Source organism: Oncorhynchus nerka, linkage group LG24 (genome assembly GCF_034236695.1).
Source record: "Oncorhynchus nerka isolate Pitt River linkage group LG24, Oner_Uvic_2.0, whole genome shotgun sequence".
NCBI classification, from domain to species: domain Eukaryota; kingdom Metazoa; phylum Chordata; class Actinopteri; order Salmoniformes; family Salmonidae; genus Oncorhynchus; species Oncorhynchus nerka.
This window is the reverse complement of record NC_088419.1, coordinates 67,901,777-67,923,830: the sequence shown is the minus strand read 5'-3', so window position 1 is coordinate 67,923,830 and position 22,054 is coordinate 67,901,777. Positions and strand designations below refer to the sequence as shown.

The 22,054-nt window shown below is 42.6% G+C and overlaps 1 protein-coding gene across 3 annotated transcripts; it reads left to right on the top strand.

Moving 5' to 3' along the window:
- Window positions 1-1,530: 1,530 nt before the first annotated feature.
- On the top strand, window positions 1,531-12,735 carry si:dkey-86e18.1 (uncharacterized protein LOC557342 homolog). Of its 3 annotated transcripts, none has more exons than XM_029632867.2 (5): window positions 1,531-1,829; window positions 11,152-11,192; window positions 11,297-11,371; window positions 11,522-11,708; window positions 12,007-12,735. In XM_029632867.2, the coding sequence occupies exons 1-5, from the start codon at window positions 1,568-1,570 to the stop codon at window positions 12,543-12,545; spliced, it is 1,104 nt and encodes a 367-aa protein (XP_029488727.1). In that variant the 5' UTR covers window positions 1,531-1,567; the 3' UTR covers window positions 12,546-12,735. The 3 variants fall into 3 exon arrangements, with proteins under 3 accessions (XP_029488727.1, XP_029488725.1, XP_029488728.1); XM_029632865.2 differs by having other exon boundaries at window positions 11,519-11,708; XM_029632868.2 differs by having other exon boundaries at window positions 1,532-1,829; window positions 11,519-11,708; window positions 12,034-12,735.
- The last annotated feature ends 9,319 nt before the right edge of the window (window positions 12,736-22,054 follow it).

Here is a 22,054-nt window from a genome sequence, read left to right as displayed (position 1 = left end):
CACACATGCCGCGTTCATGTCCTAGTCAGAACTAGGAAACTCGTAAATTTCAGATTTGCTAAATTGTTGTAGATATACACGTGCTGCGTTCATCTAGTTAGCAAGTCGAAACATTTTTAAACCCAAGAGTTTCTAAACCCAGATGCGCAACATCGTGACAGTTCTGGGAAAGCTTGCGAAACAGACGAAGCAGACCAGGCCGGGTTTGAGATGTCAGTGAGAGAATTGAACAATTCTTCCTTAGTTGTTAATTTTCTCGAAATCGAAAGACACAACCGATATCCGAGCCAATGTCTTAAGTAGTTGAACATGTTATTACTCCAACCTCGTGAAAGTGACAAACTGACACGTTTTCATTCTTGTAAAAAAAAGTTTTATTGATGGAGTGGCTTTGATTTTAACGACATGCACATGCGCAGTTTGGCGCAAGACGAACGTTAGACCCGATGACGTGTTTCTGAGCATGAGTTTAGATAGCCATGTCAAGTCGCCATGACATCGGGTATTTCTATTGGAGAACCAGTTTCATCCCATCTTCATAGGAAGTATGTGTGTTTCACTGGAAGTGGAGATCACTCTCTAATCTTGGCGCGGGACAGACCAAAGCATCCTGCGTTGCACTTGAATGAGCGTTCACTGCACGTTGTCCTCCAAGCAGGTTGTTTGTTTGTTCAAAGGCAAATAACTAAAAACATAACCTTTATTTAACTAAGCAAGTCAGTTAAGAACAAATTCTAATTAACAATGACGGCCTACACCGGCCAAACCCTAACCCAGACGATGCTAGGCCAATTGTGCGACTCCCAATCACGGCCGGTTGTGATACAGCCTGGACGCCTCTAGCACTGAGATGCAGTGCCTTAGACCGCTGTGCCACTCGGGAGCCAAATACATGGTGAAATTATATAATCCAATGTTAAGCAGAATTAAATATATAAAAGTTAGTAATTTAAGAATAGGCCAATCATTTATTCAATTTCTAAATTAACCAAAGATGTTTATTAATTGGCCACAAAAGGTTGTTTAAAAAGGATGACATTTCTGATGCTCATGAAGCTTATAACAGTTATCAGGATGGTCACAAACTGTAGCATTAGTGTCGTCTATAAGTATGCATAGCAGCCATCTATTTTGTTTTTCAATTTCACAGACACTATGAGAGACAAATGTGGATTGTCCAATAAGGTGGGTTTCATAGCCTATGTTAACCTTAAATTCATCTAACGTTTTCAGTACTGTATTCCTTAGCGTGCAAAGACGTTGAATATGAATATGAAGTTTACTATTACTGCTGCCTCCCCGATTTTTTAACTAATATATACATATATATATATATATATAGTTACATTTGTTTTATTTAAACAACAATACAATAAAATACAAAGTCAATAAGAATGGCCGCTCCCACCAGGGAGTACTCTGGTTCGTGGTTGTTCATTTTTAACATCTGAGATGCACAGTGCGGCTAGAACACAAGACAACCTGGAACGAGCCCGTCCATCGTGTCACATGACTTGGCTAGACAATTATGTGACATTTTGTTGATGTGTTCCTGGTAAGGTTTCGAATGACAGAGGAGTGGGAATATATACTTAGATATTTAGTAGTTTATGTTCCCTGTAGTGTAATTTACTTTCCTTTAGTTCATTGTTTAACCCCCACCCAATTGGTGACGACAATACATTTTTTTGTGTGTAACGTTAGTTCGCCAATATACCCAAAGAAGAAGAATGTCGCTGGTAAATTAGCGTGTCCCTCCCAAATGGCTAGAAACGAGGAGAAACAACTGGGGAAATTGAACAGATTATGGCTTCAAAAAGAAAGAGATGGCAAGTGGCAATCAATCGTCTTTCAGTAGATTAAGTATTCCGTTTGTATTTTTAGCTACACGTTAAGTATGGCTCTTTGCAGTGCTAGCAAACATTGTTAGTATTATCTAGCTAGCTAGTTTCGCTCTGGCAAGCTTGCTACTAGCCTATAGCTAGAAACACCCACTGCCTTAGCTATCAGCGAGCTAGCTAGTTACATTATATATCTGGTCCACGATGATATGTTCGATTTGAGTCTTTTTCAACGCCATGCAGCTTTCCATTAATCGCTCCAAAAATTATATTCCCACCGATTTGATCAATAGTGTGCCACTGCAGCCCGCAATTCGAGCATTCCTGCCTTAGAGCATCTGCAGGAATGCCCCTCACGTCATAAATGGACAGAATGAGGGAGTTTGCTAGTAGGAACTAGGAAACTCGGACATTTACAACTTGCTAATTGGTTGTAGGTAATCACGTGCTGCGTTCAACAATTAGCAAATTGGAAATGTATGAGTTTCCTAGTTCTAGCACAAGAACGTGGCATTATCTTGCCTGGCCTTGTTAGTGTTTGAAAGTTTATTACATTCGATTTAGAACCAGACTGACTCCCGGGCATGAGCCATGTGACGTAATTAAGCATGAGCTGTAATTTTAGTAGGATTCTGTGTTTTCCCATGCAAAAGTGATTGCTTTTGATAACAACGTTTTATCTAGTGAAAAAATTCTAACATGTATGTAGGGAAATAAGTGGAATTAGAGTATGGGCATCCGTGACAGGGAGAAGGGTCCATCCATGATTTATACAGGTAAAGTAGTCTAGCTAGCAACATTTTCAGATATGACACTTTTCTAATTTTGAAGTCGTTTTAATTTCAAATTGAAGTGTACTGTTAGCTAGCTAGCTAATGTTACGTGTATGATCTTATTATTTGTATCTCAGAGCCATTTGCTTTGCTAGTTATAGCCTAATGTTAGCTAGCTAACATTGAACCTGATTGGTTAGCTACCAGATTCATGCATGGTAGTAAAGTCATGAGTTGGGATTATGGTTCATTGTCTAGCTAGCTAACTACCTACGTGTCTTAACAAAAGACTCCACTATGTAAGTATCCATTTCAAGAATGTCACTGCGACAACTGTTGCCAGACGTAGCTGGTAAATTCTGTCTGGCTATCTACCCTGATTTCAGAGCACTCTCGTCTGTGCCAGAGCGCAGAACAAATGAGGAATTTACGAACACTCAACACCCGTTGAATATGGCCGGTGTCAGTAAATGTTGTCAGAAAATAGTAAATTGTTTCCAACGCTCTGGAGTTGCAGACACCAACACTCCGGATAACATAAAAACAGCCTAACCAGCTCTGCTTGGATGAGTAAAATGGTCAGTGAGCTGTTCTCTCATATGTGTCTTGGAAGTAGCTAGCCAGTTAGCTTGGGTACTTGAATGCCGTTGTTAGAACATAACCCTCAGATCAACCCTTAAAGAGATGGGTGGGGCTAAAGCTTAAGAGGGTGTGAACAATGCTGAATGGGTGTAGACAAAGAGGAGCTCTCCAGTAGGTACCAAACCATTCAAAGGGCATTTTCTGAAAAGTGAGGTTAGCAGAATTGCTTTTCCATTGTTCCTCAAATGCAGTATACGATATACCATTTTGTAGATCTGTGTCTCTGCTTTTATCCAATGTAAAACACACAATTTCAAAATTTGATACATAAGACCGAATCAAGGCGGTCTGTCACCATTTTAAATGGTCATCCAAATTAGAATTCCAAGTCAGAAACTCAGGCATCTTTCTAGAACTCTGACTTTGCGACCTGAAGATCACAGACGTTATGATTTGACCTCATTATTTCCAGAGTTTGCAGTTGTTTTAAAAGCACCATGACACACATTTTTACCACCAAACTAGCTCTGGTCCATGCATATGTGTTGTCAGTTCGTAGTACAGGTTAAAGGCCTTCACAGGTCCAAAACGTTGGACCTGTTCGCTTTCCCATCCGTACCTGATATGCATGAATAATAATATAGAGACCTGTTCCGAACGGACCCCAGGACAACTAGACAGACCCATTCCATATAGACCTGGTCGGCGCAGAGTGAGAGAAGCAGCAGAAAAATCTAATTTGTAGCTACTTTCAGGAGTGAGGTAGACAGAAGTGGTGCTCTAGCAGCTTTCGGGTTGTGTCTGTAGGCTACTGTGAGTTTGAGCGAGTGACACTGGCAACAGGGAGGAGGGAGGGAGAGACAGAAACCAACCAAGCTGACTCCCGTTATAGTAGACTAATAGCTGCCAAAGCTTGCTTATGTATCATCCAATAAGATTACCTAGTACCGGTCTTGACTACATCAAACCGGGAGAAGCTAGCTAGGCTAATGGAGGCATGCACTTACTCGTCCTACACAGTAAAAAAAAATCTGTGCTGACTACAACAGGTTCACCTTACAGTGAAATGCTTACTTACAAGCCCTTAACCAACAATGCAGTTTTAAGAAAAAAGTGTTAAAGTATTTACTAAAATAAACTGAAGTAAAAAATATATTTTTTAAAATAGCAAATGATTAAGGAGCAAACCATAAAATGACAGTAGAGAGGCTATATACAGGGGGTACCAGTACAGAGTCATTGTGTGGGGTCACCGGTTAGTCGAGGTAATTGAGGTAATATGTACATGTAGGTAGAGGTAAAGTGACTATACATGGAAAATAGAAAGTAGCAGCAGCATAAAAATGGGGGGTGGGGTAGGAAGACCTAGATAGATGTACCTGCCATTAGAATGAATCTGATTTAAAAGGAATATTTTTCACCAGACTTTTCTATCCTCTCCAGGTGGCCCCTTTGCATTCGGAAAGTATTCAGACCCCCTTCCATTTTCCACATTTTGTGACTTTACAGACTTATTTAAACAAATATTAAATGTTTTTAAAAAATACTCACCAATCTACAGACAATACACCATAATGACGGAGCGAAAACAGTTTTTTTCCTTTTTTTCTTCTTCTTGCAAATGTGTTAAGTATTTTTTTTTTTTTACGTACCTTATTTACAGAAGTATCCAGGCGCTTTGCTTTGAGACATGAAATTGAGCTCAGGTGCATCCTGTTTCCGTTGATCATCCTTGATGTTTTAACAACTTGGGGTGGCAGGGTAGCCTAGTGGTTAGAGCGTTGGACTAGTAACCGGAAGGTTGCAAGTTCAAACCCCCGAGCTGACAAGGTACAAATCTGTCGTTCTGCCCCTGAACAGGCAGTTAACCCACTGTTCCTAGGCCGTCATTGAAAATAAGAATTTGTTCTTAACTGACTTGCCTAGTTAAATAAAGGTAAAAAAAAATAAAAAAAACTTGATGGGAGTTTACCTGAGTTTGCCTGTGGTAAATTCAATTGATTGGACATGATTTTGAAAGGCACACTGTCTATGTACGGTCCCACAGTTGACAGTGCATGTCAGAGCAAAAAGCAAGCCATGAGGTGAAGGAATTGTAGAGCTCCGCGACAGGATTGTGTCTAGGCACATGTCTGGGGAAGGGTAGCAAATCATTTCTGCAGCATTGAAGGTCCCCAAGAACACAGTGGCCTCCATCATTCTTAAATGGAAGATGTTTGGAACCACCGCCCAGCCAAACTGAGCAATCGAGGGAGAAGGGCCTTGGTCAGGGTGGTGACCAAAACCAGGTGGTCACTATGCACTCTGACAGAGTTCCAGAGGTCCTCTATGGAGATGGGAGAACCTTCCAGAAGGACATCCATCCAGGACTTAACCAATCATACCTTTATGGTTTAGTGGCCAGCCGGAAGCCACTCTTGGAGTTTGCCAAAAGGCACCTAAAGGGCTCTCAAACCATGAGAAACAAAATGATCTTGTCTGATGAATGTCTGTAGGAAAGCTGGCACAATCCCTACGGTGAAGCATGGTGGTGGCAGCATCATGCTGTGGGGATGTTTTTCAGCAGCAGGAACTGGGACACTAGTCAGGATCGAGGGAAAGATGAACGGAGCAAAGTACACAGAAATCCTTGATGAAAACCTGCTCCATAGTGCTCAGGACCTCAGACTGGGGCGAAGGTTCACCTTCCAACAGGACAATGACATTATGACACACAGCCAACACAATGACACACAGCCAAGACAACGCAGGAGTTGCTTTGGGACAAGTCTCTGAATGTCCATGAGTGGCCCAGCCAGAGCACGGACTTTAACCCGATCTCTGGAGAGACCTGGAAATAGCTGTGCAGCAACGCTACCCATTCAACCTGGCAGAGATTGAGAGTATCTGCAGAGAAGAATGGTAGAAACTCCCCAAATACAGGTATGCCAAGCTTGTAGCGTCATGCCCAAGAAGACGGGAGGCTATAATCGCTGCCGAAGGTGCTTCAACAAAGTACTGAGTAAAGGGTCTGAATACTTATGTAAATGTAATATTTCAGTATTTTTATATATATATATTTGCACAAATGTCAAAAAGTTTTCTCTTTGTCATTATGGGGTATTGTGTGTAGATTGAGGAAAATTTGTAATTTAATCCATTTTAGAATGAGGCTGTATGTAACCTAACAAAATGTGGAAAAAGTCGAGGGGTCTGGCTACTTTCCAAATGCCATGTATGTCCTATAAGAATGGACCCCATGGTTATTTGTACTCAGTGTCGTCGGGAACAGGCCCTCACTTACTTTAATTGAGCACAGCTCAATCTTCGTGAAAAATTAACTTTGTGGCCCGCAAATGCATTCTCCTTCACTGGGTAAAAGACCAGCCAACAAAAATAAACCAGTGGTATTGTGAGATCTTTAATGTGTTAACACTGGAGAGAATGAGTGCTATATTCAGGAACAAGTAATGAGATGTCTATACAATATGAGACCCCCTTTTGCCATCACTTCCCGCTAATCTTTCAGATAACCTAAGAAGTGTCAATATAACAATTATATGAATGTGTGTCAACTTGACGCTGGTCGCGTTCTTGTATAGAATAATTATTTTGTCGTTACAGCCTCACATTTTGCGACAGTCAAATGAATTAAGGCATGTAAGGAAAATTATTAATATGAGAAATGAAAAATTAAGAGCAGGGAACTGAAAGGGAATGTATAATTCTATTGTTTTTGTATGCTTTTGTTTTGGTGTATGTTGGTTATGCAATGTTTTATGTTACCTTGTTTCATTTTGGAATTCAAATATATGTACAGTCAAAAGTTTGGACACACCTACTCATTCCAGGGTTTCTCTTTATTTTTACTATTTTCTACATTATAGAATAATGGTGAAGACATCAAAACTATTAAATAACACATGGAATCATGTAGTAACCAAGTGAGATTCTTCAAAGTAGCCACCCTTTGATGACAGCTTTGCACACTCTTGGCATTCTCTCAACCAACTCCATGAGGTAGTCACCTGGAATGCATTTCAATTAACAGGTGTGCCTTGTTAAAAGTTCATTTGTGGAATTTCTTTCCTTAATGCGTTTGAGCTAATCAGTTGTGTTGTGACAAGGCAGGGGTGGTATACAGAAGTTAGCCCGATTTGGTAAAAGACCAAGTCCATATTATGGCAAGAACAGCTCAAATAGGCCGAAGAGAAACAACAGTACATCATTACTTTAAGACATGAAGGTCAGTCAATATGGAACATTTAAAGAACTTTGAAAGTTTCAATTGCAGTCGCAACAACCATCAAGCGCTATGATGAAGCTGGTTCTCATGAGGATCTCCACAGGAAAGGAAGACCCAGAGTTCAGGTCATTGGAGTTAACTGCACCTTAGATTTCACCCCAAATACATGCTTCAGAGAGTAACAGACATATCTCAACATCAACTGTTCAAAGGAGACTGTGTGAATCAGGCCTTCATGTTCAAATTGCTGCAAAGAAACCACTACTAAAGGACACCAATAAGAAGAGACCTGCTTGGGCCAATAAACACGAGCATTAGACATTAGACCGGTGGAAATCTGTCCTTTGGTCTGATGAGTCCAAATTAGAGATTTTTGGTTCCAACCGCCATGTCTTTCTGAGATGCAGAGTAGGTGAATGGATGATCTCTGCATGTGTGGTTCCCACCATGACTCATAGAGGAGGAGATGTGATGGTGTGGGGGTGCTTTCTGGTGACCCTGTCAGTGATTTATTAAGAATTCAAGGCACACTTAACCAGCATGGCTACCACAGCATTCTGCAGCGATACACCATCCCATCTGGTTTGCGCTTAGTGGGACTATCATTTGTTTTTCAACAGGACAATGACCCAAAACACACTTCCAGGCTGTGTAAGGGCTATTTGACCAAGGAGAGTGGAGTGCTGCATCTGTGTTGTCTGTTCACACTGCTATGCTTTATCTTGGCCAGGTCGCAGTTGCAAATGAGAACTTGTTCTCAACTAGCCTACCTGGTTAAATAAAGGTGAAATAAAATGAAAATAAAGATGACTTGGCCTCCACAATCACCCAACCTCAACCCAATTGAGATAGTTTGGGATGAGTTGGACCGCAGAGTGAAGGAAAAGCAGCCAACAAGTGCTCAGCATATGTGGGAACTCCTTCCAAACTGTTGGAAAAGCTTTCTTCATGAAGCTTGTTGAGAATGCCAAGAGTATACAAAGCTGTCATCAAGGCAAAGGGAGGCTACTTTGAATAATAACACTTTGCTTACAACATGATTCCATTTGTGTTGTTTCATAGTTTTGATGTCTTCACTATTATTCTACAATGTAGAAAATAGTAAAAATAAAGAAACTCTTGAATGACAGGGTGTCCAATCTTTTGACTGCTACTATGTAAAATCTGTCCACAATGTTGACCTGAAATAAGGAAAATTATATAATAATAATAATAAAATATCTATCTAAAAATATACACTGCTCAAAAAAATAAAGGGAACACTAAAATAACACATCCTAGATCTGAATGAATGAAATATTCTTATTAAATACTTTTTTCTTTACATAGTTGAATGTGCTGACAACACAATCACACAAAATTTATCAATGGAAATCAAATTTATCAACCCATGGAGGTCTGAATTTGGAGTCACACTCAAAATTTAAGTGGAAAACCACACTACAGTCTGATCCAACTTTGATGTAATGTCCTTAAAACAAGTCAAAATGAGGCCCAGTAGTGTGTGTGGCCTCCACGTGCCTGTATGACCTCCCTACAACGCCTGGGCATGCTCCTGATGAGGTGGCGGATGGTCTCCTGAGGGATCTCCTCCCAGACCTGGACTAAAGCATCCGCCAACTCCTGGACAGTTTGTGGTGCAACGTGGCGTTGGTGGATGGAGCGAGACATGATGTCCCAGATGTGCTCAATTGGATTCAGGTCTGGGGAACGGGCGGGCCAGTCCATAGCATCAATGCCTTCCTCTTGCAGGAACTACTGACACACTCCAGCCACATGAGGTCTAGCATTGTCTTGCATTAGGAGGAACCCAGGGCCAACCGCACCAGCATATGGTCTCACAAGGGGTCTGAGGATCTCATCTCGGTACCTAATGGCAGTCAGGCTACCTCTGGCGAGCACATGGAGGGCTGTGCGGCCCCCCAAAGAAATGCCAACCCACACCATGACTCACCCACCGCCAAACCGGTCATGCTGGAGGATGTTGCAGGCAGCAGAATGTTCTCCACAGCGTCTCCAGACTGTCACGTCTGTCACATGTGCTCAGTGTGAACCTGCTTTTATCTGTGAAGAGCACAGGGCACTAGTGGTGAATTTTCCAATCTTGGTGTTCTCTGGCAAATGCCAAACGTCCTGCACGGTGTTGGGCTGTAAGCACAACCCCCACCTGTGGATGTCGGGCCCTCATACCACCCTCATGGAGTCTGTTTCTGACCGTTTGAGCAGACACATGCACATTTGTGGCCTGCTGGAGGTCATTTTGCAGGGCTATGGCAGTGCTCCTCCTTGCACAAAGGCGGAGGTAGCGGTCCTGCTGCTGGGTTGTTGCCCTCCTCCACATCTCCTGATGTACTGGCCTGTCTCCTGTTGGGCCTCCATGCTCTGGACACTACGCTGACAGACACGGCAAACCTTCTTGCCACAGCTCGCATTGATGTTCCATCCTGGATGAGCTGCACTACCTGAGCCACTTGTGTGGGTTGTAGACTCCATCTCATGCTACCACTGGAGTGAAAGCACCGCCAGCATTCAAAAGTGACCAAAACATCAGCCAGGAATCATAGGAACTGAGAATTGGTCTGTGGTCTCCACCTGCAGAACCACTCCTTTATGTCTTGCTAATTGCCTATAATTTCCACCTGTTGTCTATTCCATTTGCACAACAGCATGTGAAATTTATTGTCAATCAGTGTTGCTTCCTAAGTGGACAGTTTGATTTCACAGAAGTGTGATTGACTTGGAGTTACATTGTGTTGTTTAAGTGTTCCCTTTATTTTTTTGAGCAGTGTATATTTGACCTTGAGCGAATCGATGTAGTCGGAACTGAATTCCACAAAGCCTGGTCCCTGCTCAACTCCGTTAGTTGAGTTCATCAGACACTTCCTTCACCATTGAGTTTAGTCAGCTATATGAAGAGTTACATGTGAAGATGCAGCAGGGCGTTGAAGAAGGCTTAAGCTGCAAGTAACGCCTTGGACCAGAGCTAGCTACAGATCGATCTTGGGTGGAGAGATTTTTGTTACAGCTGTTAGGTTCTGAACAAACAGAGTAAAAACTCACGGACAACTAGAAAAAGCTCAAACCAAGTTTGTTCACCCCACTGGGTCATACTGCTGTAAAAGACTAAGCATGATTACACAAGGACATATATTTATTACCTCCTACTATTCGGGGTCAACTCCTTATACATCTAGACAGCCAATACATCTCTGTTGTTAGGCAGGAACTTAATTAGTTATTTTCACTGGTGTAGTCATGGCCCTGCCTGATGCTAGAACCTTTGTGGAAGTGTATGCGTATGAAATTGGACTGTTTCTTCACTTCATCTGACCTGACCTCGGGCCGAATTCCTCTCTCCTCCCTAATCCGCCACTGTCCTACCTTATCAGTGACGGAAACCAGACAGTTCTTCTTTTACCTCCCTTTTTTAGGAGCCTTGATCTTCAGCAATAACATGTTTGACAGAATGTGACTTTCCATACACCACGTTCCTATACATCCTTCATTGACCCCAAACTATACCTTCCTTATACATGTGAAGTAATCAATAAGTTCTAGTATGGTAACATGAATAAGTATATTTAAAGCTAGAACCCAACACCTTTCAACTTATTCAGATCTGGGTGATCAGTTGAATCCAGTGTGTTATGCAGGGCTTGAATAAAAGCCTGTGTTGAACATTACTGTAATGTGTAGCTAAATGTAATTCCTTCTCTGTGCCCTGAAACAGAGGGCCGTATCAAAGATGTTCATGAACCTAGACCCAAACTGGTGAGTTCTACACATTTAATCTAATTGACAGTAATTCACACATGCTTTATTGGGGATAAATATGACTTGCACTTACGATCTGATATGTTTTTTTTCTTCCACAGTCAACACTCAATTCAGCCTCATCCATTAAAAAGTGGATCCCAAGCATCAAGAATGAAATCGAGTATTATCTGCAGGTAGGCTTGTGAAGTGATGAGAGACAGTAATAATGCTGTTGTTTATTGACTTGTGTGTGTTTATGGGTGTGAAGAAAGGATACCCACACTGAAGTTTCATGTGGAAGTGAGTATGGCACACTTTTATTTTTTTCTCCTCTCTCTCAGCAGTCCCAGTTGTCTCACTACCCTGAGAGGAAGATAGCGGAGTTCCAGCTGAGCATCCAGGGGCTGGAGAAAGAGTATAAACGCTTCATCTGTAAACTGCAAGCCCTGGACCCGACCTGTAAACACCAGCCCTGGTCACCTAGAGCATACACCAAGAGGAGTGCAGACACACACATCTCCCCCAACACCGGTCAGTTTAACAGGGTTTGGCTCTGTTGTCTAGTTCTGACCAGTTTTGGTGTCTTACCTCTAACATAAACAATCAGCTGTCATATGTTATATGTGTTGTCTTCTATTAAGAAGAGAGGTTCCCAATTAGTTTTTTAATATGACCATAGTCATAACCAACGTAAAATACATTGTGGCCCATAAAAAATACCAAACCTATTTTACAGGTCAGGTTCCTGTCTTTAGCCTTGATCCCAAATATATCAGGCATGACTAACATTTTGAGAAACTCTGGTCTAGGAAATATTTTTTTTTTAAAGGTAATTCCTGGTTTCTCTCATCTGTAGCCAAGAAACCACGCGGTCTCCAGTCATGTGATCTGAGCAGGCCGGTGGGTGGAGCACAGAGTAACTGGGTCGTTAAAAGAACAGGAAGTGATGCAACCTCAGCCTCTGAGAACAAGGTACACTTCCACCAATCAGGGACTTTCCTCAGCACATTTCCAGTTGACCTGACTAATCCCAGCCCAGAGTCCACCAATCCAGATCAGGACCAGCCCCTGAACTTTGATCGCACCCGTCTGGCGGTGGTTCTAGCTGGGTCCAGAGGCCCATTACAACCAGGGTCGTCTCACACTCAGAGCCTGGCCAGGGTGCTGCTCTCTGGGCTACCCAACCTCCACAGCTCCCCACTGGGAAGGGCCATTGCTGCACAGGACAGAGACAATACAGGGGGAGAGAGACGACGAGACAGCACAGGGGCAGGAGGAGCCCATAGCACCGTTAATGATGAAAAGAGCACAGGGCATGTACTGGGACTAGGCTGCTACTCCTCATCAGACGAAGAAGCCGACACATGATATGGCTCTGTTATTAACACTGGATCCCTGATCACTACTCAGAACTCAATCTGCCATTCATGGACATCCCATGCTCCAGTACTTGTCCAGTTTGCCCTGAACTCCAATCAGCTGTTGTGAACCACAGGTTCTTTCTTTTCCTATTGTACATTATGTAAATACACAATAAAAAGGGAAATGATACAATATACTTCAAGGGCTTTTCTTTTTCTTGAGAAAACAAATGTGACCCGACAGACAGACCCTTCTGAAATTGTGGTGCTGAATTCTACTTTAGAAGTAATATAAGAACCAATAATAATTAGTGGGACAGACATTCACTCCATTCTGATTGTTTGATGAACATGAAACAAGTGTAACAGATGACCTGCCAAGGCGATGATGAGAATAGGATGTCTATATTTCAGGGTAACATTAGCTGGCACTCTCAGGTTGCAGCTCTGTCTCTGTTGCATAATCAGTCTCCTCCAATACCAGCCAGTTTAACAGGGTTTGGCTCTGTTGTCTAGTTCCAACCAATTTTGGTGTCTTACCTCTAACATAAACAATCAGCTTTCATATGCTATATGTGTTGTCTTCTATTAAGAAGAGAGGTTCCCAATTCGTTTTGTAATATGACCATAGTCATAACCAACCTAAATGTATTGTGGCCCACCAAACTAAACCAATATTATAGCCAGGTTCCTGTCTTTAGCCTTGACTCCAAAAATATCAGGCATGACTAACATTTTGTGAAACCCAGGTCTAGAGAAAGGGCAAATATACAATTCTTGGTTTCAGTCTTATGTCAGGGGAGTTTCTCACTTATGACGTGTATCTCTCGTCTGTATCCAAATAAACACGCAGTCTCCAGTCATGTGATCTGAGCAGTCCGGTGGGTAGAGTAGAGAGTAACTGGGTTGTTGAAAGAACAGGAAGCGATGCAACCTCAGCCTCTGAGAACTATGGACACCTTCACCAACCAGGGACCTTCAGCTCATTTCCAGTTGAGCCTAGCAGTCTCAGTCCACCAATCCGGATCAGGACCAGCCTCTGACCTTTAATCGTACACGTCTGGCAGTGGCTCTAGCTTGACCCAGAGGTCCAGTACAACCAGAGTCATCTCACAATAGGAGCCAGGGGCGTAGGCACATGTGGGCCTGGGTGGGTGGATGCAGTCCCACCCACTGGGGAGCCAGGCCCACCCAATCAGATTGAGCAAACAGGACATTTGTAATTTTACCTAAGCATCGTACTTGATTTCGTTAGGAGCTAACTGGAAATGATTACCGGCTCCTAAAATGTTCTTCTGCTTTAGTTCCTGTACCTCCTGTAGAATATTAGCTCGGGAGTTCCTGCACTTCAATATAAACATACCGGCACCCAAAATGAGTACCAGAACCAATGTCAGTCCAAGTCAAGCACTGCAAAAATGTATACTGAACAAAAATATAAATGCAATGATTTTACTGAGTTACAGTTCATATAGGGAAGTCAGTCAATTGAAATAAACGAATTAGGCCCTAATCTATGGATTTCATTTGACTGGGCAAGGGGACAGGCCTGGTAGGGCATAGGCCCACCCACTTGGGTTCCAGGCCCACCCACTGAGGAGCCAGGCCCAGCCAAACAGAATGAGTTTTTCCCCACAAAGGGGCTTTTCTCCTCAGTTTCATCAGATGGCCGGTCCCAGACGATCCTGCAGGTGAAGAAGCCGGATGTGGAGGTCCTGGGCTGGCGTGGTTACACATGGTCTGTGGTTGTGAGGCTGGTTGGGTATACATCCAAATTCTCGATGACGTTGGAGGCAGTTTATGGTAGAGAATTGAACATTAAATTATCTGGTAGCAGCTCTGGTGGACATTCCTGCAGTCAGCATGCCAAGTACACGCTCACTCAACTTGAGACATCTGTGGCGTTGTGTTGTGTGACAAAACTGCACAATTTAGTGGCCTTTTATTGTCCCCAGCACAAGATGCACCTGTGTAATGATCATGCTGTTTAATCAGATTCTTGATATGCCACACCTGTCAAGTGGATGGATTATCTTGGCAAAAGAGAAATGCTCTCTAACAGGGTGTAAACAAATTTGTGCACAACATTTGAGAGACATTTCTGGGATCTTTTATTTCAGCTCATGATTTATGCAAAGCTGTCATCAAGGCAAAGAGTGGCTACTTTGAAGAATCTAAAATATATTTTGATTTGTTTAACACTTTTTTGGTTACTACATGATTCCATATGTGTTATTTCATAGTTTTGATGTCTTCGCTATTATTCTACAATGTAGAAAATAGTAAAAAAGAAAGAAAGAAAAACCCTTGAATGAGTAGGTGTTAACAAACTTTTGACTGTTATTGTATATTTCAAATCAAATGTTATTGGTCACACATGGTTAGCAGATGTTAATGCGAGTGTAGCGAAATGCCTGTGCTTGTAGTTCCAACCGTGCAGTAATATCTAACAAGTAATCTAACAATTTCACAACATCTACCGTATACACACAAGTGTAAAGGAATGAATAGGAATATATACATATAAATATATGGATGAGCGATGGCCGTGCAGCATAGGCAAGATGCAGTAGATGGTATAGAGTACAGTGTATACATATGAGACGAGTAGTGTAGGGTATGTAAACATGATATAAAGTGGCATTGTTTAAAGTGACGAGTGATACATTTATTACATCCAATTTTTAATTATTAAAGTGGCTAGAGATTTGAGTCAGTATGTTGGCAGCAGCCACTCAATGTTCGTGATGGCTGGAAGGATATTGACCTCATCCCCTCAGTTGAGGATGCCTGGTCATTCTTTAAAAGTAACTTCCTCACCATCTTAGATAAGCATGCTCCGTTCAAAAAATGCAGAACTAAGAACAGATATAGCCCCTGGTTCACCCCAGACCTGACTGCCCTCGACCAGCACAGAAACATTCTGTGGCGGACTGCAATAGCATCGAATAGTCCCCGCGATATGCAACTGTTCAGGGAAGTCAGGAACCAATACACTCAGTCAGTCAGGAAAGCAAAGGACAGCTTTTTCAAGCAGGAATTTGCATCCTGTAGCTCTAACTCCAAAAAGTTCTGGGACACTGTAAAGTCCATGGAGAACAAGAGCACCTCCTCCCAGCTGCCCACTGCACTGAGGCTAGGTAACACGGTCACCACCGATAAATCCATGACAATCGAAAACTTCAACAAGCATTTCTCAACACCCTGGACCCAAACTGTTACAGACCTATATCCATCCTGCCCTGCCTATCTTAAGGTCTTCGAAAGCCAAGTCAACAAACAGATCACTGACCATCTCAAATCCCACCGTACCTTCTCCGCCGTGCAATCTGGTTTCCGAGACGGTCACGGGTGCACCTCAGCCACACTCAAGGTACTAAACGATATCATAACCACCATCGATAAAAGACAGTACTGTGCAGCCGTCTTCATCAACCGGGCCAAGGCTTTCGACTCTGTCAATCACCATAATCTTATCAGCAGACTCAGAAGCCTCGGTTTTTCTAATGATTGCCTTGCCTGGTTCACCAACTACTTTGCAGACAGAGTTCAGTGTGTCAAATCGGAGGGCATGTTGTCCGGTCCTCTGGCAGTCTCTATGGGGGTGCCACAGGGTTCAATTCTCGGGCTGACTCTTTTCTCTGTATATATCAATGATGTTGCTCTTGCTGCGGGCGATTTCCCTAATCCACCTCTACGCAGACGACACCATTCTGTATACTTCTGGCCCTTACTTGGACTATGTGCTATCTAACCTCCAAACGAGCTTCAATGCCATACATTTACATTTACATTTAAGTCATTTAGCAGACGCTCTTATCCAGAGCCCATACAACACTCCTTCCGTGGCCTCCAACTGCTCTTAAACGCTAGTAAAACCAAATGCATGCTTTTCAACCGTTCGCTGCCTGCACCTGCATGCCCGACTAGCATCACCACCCTGGATGGTTCCGACCTAGAATATGTAGACATCTATAAGTACCTAGGTGTCTGTCTAGACTGTAAACTCTCCTTCCAGACTCATATCAAACATCTCCAATCCAAAATCAAACCGCCAAACTTACCCTAGTAAAACTGACTATCCTACAGATCCTCAACTTCGGCGATTTAATCTACGAAATAGCTTCCAATACTCTACTCAGCAAACTGGATGCAGTTTAACACAGTGCCATCCACTTTGTTACTATACCACCCACCACTGCGACCTGTATGCTCTAGTCGGCTGGCCCTCGCTACATATTCGTCGCCAGACCCACTGGCTCCAGGTCATCTACGAAATAGCTTCCAATACTCTACTCAGCAAACTGGATGCAGTTTAACACAGTGCCATCCACTTTGTTACTATACCACCCACCACTGTGACCTGCATGCTCTAGTCGGCTGGCCCTCGCTACATATTCGTTGCCAGACCCACTGGCTCCAGGTCATCTACAAGTCCATGCTAGCTAAAGCTCCGCCTTATTTCAGTTCACTGGTCACGATGGCAACACCCACGAGTAGCACGCGCTCCAGCAGGTGTATCTCACTGATCATCCCTAAAGCCAACACCTCATTTGGCCGCCTTTCCTTCCAGTTCTCTGCTGCCTGTGACTGGAACGAATTGCAAAAATCGTTGAAGTTGGAGACTTATCTCCCTCACCAACTTTAAACATCTGCTATCTGAGCAGCTAACCGATCGCTGCAGCTGTACATAGTCCATCGGTAAATAGCCCACCCAATTTACCTACCTCATCCCCATACGGTTTTTATATATTTACTTTTCTGCTCTTTTGCACACCAGTATCTCTACCTGCACATGACCATATGATCATTTATCACTCCAGTGTTAATCTGCCTTTATTGTCATTATTCGCCTACCTCCTCATGCCTTTTGCACACAATGTATATAGACTCTTTTTGGTTTTTTTTCTACTATTATTGACTTGTTTATTGTTTACTCCATGTGTAACTCTGTGTTGTTGTCTATTCACACTGCTATGCTTTATCTTCGCCAGTTCGCAATTGTAAATGAGAACTTGTTCTCAACTAGCCCACCTGGTTAAATAAAGGTGAAATAAAAATACAAAAATGGCTGTTTAACAGTCTGATGGCCTTGAGATAGAAGCTGTTTTTCAGTCTCTCGGTCCCAGCTTTTATGCACTTTGATTCACGGATTACAAAAAGAAAACCAGCCCCGTCGAGGGGAGGACAATACAGTGCCACTGACAAGGCCTGCTACCAAAACCTGCGGGCTCTCCTTCACCGCAGCCAACGTGAGTAAAACATTTAAATGTGTTAACCCTCGCAAGGCTGCCGGCCCAGACGGCATCCCCAGCCGCGTCCTCAGAGCATGCATACCAGCTGGCTGGTGTGTTTACAGACATATTCAATCAAGCCTTATCCCAGTCTGCTGTTCCCACATGGGCCACCATTGATCCTGTTCCCAAGAAAGCTAAGGTAACTGCTGGAGATCTAATTTAAATATTGAAACAATGTTGCAAATGCCCTAGACAGACAGCAAGGTTTATACAAATCTCCACTGTTGAAAACTAAATGTTAGTCTAAAAGAAATGTGAGATAATGTCTAGATGGTTTTTATAGTGGAGATCAAGTTTGTAAATTGCTTGGCTGGGCTGATGAGACACTGGATTGCACAGTCAGATAGGCATTTTAACTTCATAGATTTAGCCAGTGGTAATTTGTGGAATAGACACCGTCTGGAATGCGTTTTTAACCAGTCAGCGTTCTGGATTAGACCCACTCTTTCTATAAATATATTTTTACCATGACATTGTTGAATACTCCTTTCTGATTGGCTTGAAAGGCACTGTATTTTTGCACTGTAGAATTAAATGGCTATAGTACATTTTTACATGTTTTGTTTGAGCTGCTTTTGAAAGCAAAAATCCAATTGATAACATTATTGGTATTGTTCAAATCAAATGTATTTATATAGCCCTTCGTACATCAGCTGATATCTCAAAGTGCTGTACAGAAACCCAGCCTAAAACCCCAAACAGCAAGCAATGCAGGTGTAGAAGCACGGTGGCTAGGAAAAACTCCCTAGAAAGGCCAAAACCTAGGAAGAAACCTAGAGAGGAACCAGGCTATGAGGGGTGGCCAGTCCTCTTCTGGCTGTGCCAGGTGGAGATTATAACAGAACATGGCCAAGATGTTCAAATGTTCATAAATGATCAGCATGGTCAAATAATAATAATCACAGTAGTTGTCGAGGGTGCAGCAAGTCAGCACCTCAGGAGTAAATGTCAGTTGGCTTTTCATAGCCGATCATTAAGAGTTTCTCTACCACTCCTGCTGTCTCTAGAGAGTTGAAAACAGCATGTCTGGGACAGGTAGCACGTCAGGATTCTATAGCCGTAGGCAGAACAGTTGAAACTGGAGCAGCAGCACGGCCAGTTGGACTGGGGACAGCAAGGAGTCCTCATGCCCGGTAGTCCTGAGGCATGGTCCTAGAGCTCATGTCCTCAGAGAGAGAGAAAGAAAGAGAGAATTAGAGAGAGCATACTTAAATTCACACAGGACACCGGATAAGACAGGAGAAGTACTCCAGATATAACAAACTGACCCTAGCCCCCCAACACAAACTACTGCAACATAAATACTGGAGGCTGAGACAGGAGGGGTCAGGAGACACTGGCCCCATCCGATGATACCCCCAGACAGAGCCAAACAGGAAGGATATAACCCCACCCACTTTCCCAAAGCACAGCCCCCACACCACTAGAGGGATATCTTCAACCACCAACTTACCATCCTGAGACAAGGCCGAGTTTAGCCCACAAAGATCTCCGCCACGGCACAACCCAAGGGGGGGGCGCCAACCCAGACAGGAAAATCACATCAGTCACTCAACCCACTCAAGTGACGCACCCCTCCTAGAAACGTTATGAAAGAGCACCAGTAAGCCAGTGACTCAGCCCCTATTATAGGGTTAGAGGCAGAGAATCCCAGTGGAAAGAGGGGAAAAGGCCAGGCAGAGACAGCAAGGGCGATCCGTTGCTCCAGAGCCTTTCCATTCACCTTCACACTCCTGGGCCAAACTACACTCAATTATATGACCCACTGAAGAGATGAGTCTTCAGTAAAGACTTAAAGGTTGAGACCGAGTCTGCGTCTCTCACATGGGTAGGCAGACCATTCCATAAAAATGGAGCTCTATAGGAGGAAACTCTGCCTCCAGCTGTTTGCTTAGAAATTCTAGGGACAATTAGGAGGCCTGCGTTTTGTGACCGTAGCGTACGTGTAGGTATGTACGGCAGGACCAAATCAGAGAGATGGGTAGGAGCAAGCCCATGTAATGCTTTGTAGGTTAGCAGTAAAACCTTGAAATCAGCCCTTGCTTTAACAGGAAGCCAGTGTAGGGAGGCTAGCACTGGAGTAATATGATCACATTTTTTGGTTCTAGTCAGGATTCTAGCAGCCGTATTTAGCACTAACTGAAGTTTATTTAGTGCTTTATCCGGGTAGCCGGAAAGTAGAGCACTGCAGTAGTCTAACCTAGAAGTAACAATAGCATGGATTAATTTTTCTGCATCATTTTTGGACAGAAAGTTTCTGATATTTGCAACGTTATGTAGATGGAAAAAAGCTGTCCTTGAAACAGTCTTGATATGTTCGTCAAAAGAGAGATCAGGGTCCAGAGTAACGCCATGGTCCTTCACAGTTTTATTTGAGACGATAGTACAACCATTAAGATTAATTGTCAGATTCAACAGAAGATCTCTTTGTTTCTTGGTACCTAGAACAAGCATCTCTGTTTTGTCCGTGTTTAAAAGTAGAACTTTTGCAGACATCCTCTTCCTTTGGGGCTTCACCATGTTTCATTGAAATGTACAGCTGTGTGTCATCCGCATAGCAGTGAAAGTTAACATTATGTTTTCGAATGACATCCCCAAGAGTTAAAATATATAGTGAAAACAATAGTGGTCCTAAAACGGAACCTTGAGGAACACTGAAATTTACAGTTGATTTGTCAGAGGACAAACCATTCACAGAGACAAACCGATATCTTTCTGACAGATAAGATCTAAACCAGGCCAGAACTTGTGGAACAATTTGGGTTGCCAATCTCTCCAAAAGAATGTGGTGATCGATGGTATCAAGTGCAGCACTAAGGTCTAGGAGCACGAGGACAGATGCATAGCCTCGGTCTGATGCCATTAAAAGGTAATTTACCACCTTCACAAGTGCAGTCTCAGTGCTATGATGGGGTCTAAAACCAGACTGAAGCATTTCGTATACATTGTTTGTCTTCAGGAAGGCAGTGAGTTGCTGCGCAACAGCCTTTTCTAAAAAATTTGAGAGGAATGGAAGATTCGATATAGGCCGGTAGTTTTTTATATTTTCTGGGTCAAGGTTTGACTTTTTCAAGAGAGGCTTTATTACTGCCACTTTTAGTGAGTTTGGTACACATCCGGTGGATAGAGAGCCGTTTATTATGTTCAACATAGGAGGGCCAAGCACAGGAAGCAGCTCTTTCAGTAGTTTAGTTGGAATCGGGTCCAGTATGCAGCTTGAAGGTTTAGAGGCCATGATTATTTTCATCATTGTGTCAAGAGATATAGTACTAAAACACTTGAGTGTCTCTCTTGATCCTAGGTCCTGGTAGAGTTGTGCAGACTCAGGACAACTGAGCAGCCAACAAGTGTTCAGCATATGTGGGAACTGTTGGAAAAGCATTCCAGGTGAAGCTGGTTGAGAGAATGCCAAGAGTGTGCTAAAGCTGTCAAGAAAAAGGGTGGCTACTTTGAATAATCAAAAATAGAAAATATATTTTGATTTGTTTAACACTTTTCTTGGTTACTATATGATTCCATATGTGTTATTTAATAGTTTTGATGTTTTCACTATTACTCTACAATGTAGAAAATAGTAAACAAATAAATAAAAACCCTTCAATGAGTACCTGTGTCCAAACTTGACTGGTACTGTAAATGAAAGAAAATACACATCAAAATATAAGCAGCAAGAAAACACTGCCATGAAAAGCAAACACAGTAATAAGGTCCTCAATCTGCTTTCTGAATTACCCTAGAGGCACCACAACATCAAATTTAACATTTTGAACACCAAAAGCTGATTTACCTAAGTCAGTTGGTGATTGTCCAGAGTTAGCCATCCTTGAGACTGGTGTGTCTAAAGTTTAGTAATGATGTTAGGTTCAGTGGGACTTTTTGTTAAAGGGCCTTATAAATGAAAACATAGCAATGTATCGACCTACGTGACATCAAAGAGGGCCAACCAACTTTCTGGTAGAGAATACAGTAATTACTAAAATTGTAGCCCGTAATAAAGTGCAGTGTACTATGATAAACTGCATCGTTTAGATGATGTCGCCATAGTCCGATAACTTCGACAGAATAATCTGCTTTCTACAATTTAGCGAGAGTTTAATTAGGTTATTAAGTTAGTTTGAACCAACTTGCAAGTAGGCTACCAATAAGTACATTATTTTAAGTGTATTAAGGTAAGCAATGTTGATTATTTTATTCAAATATATGAAGCTAAAGTCATATG

What these genes read in the sequence shown, in the direction of transcription:
- si:dkey-86e18.1 (XM_029632865.2), top strand. Translation starts at nt 1,568, where the DNA reads ATGACAGAGGAGTGGGAATATATACTTAGATATTTAGTAGTTTATGTT. An exon ending in AAATCGAGTATTATCTGCAG is followed by an intron (nt 11,372 to 11,518) that starts GTAGGCTTGTGA and finishes CCTCTCTCTCAG; the next exon opens with CAGTCCCAGTTGTCTCACTA. An exon ending in ACACATCTCCCCCAACACCG is followed by an intron (nt 11,709 to 12,006) that starts GTCAGTTTAACA and finishes TTTTTTTTAAAG; the next exon opens with GTAATTCCTGGTTTCTCTCA.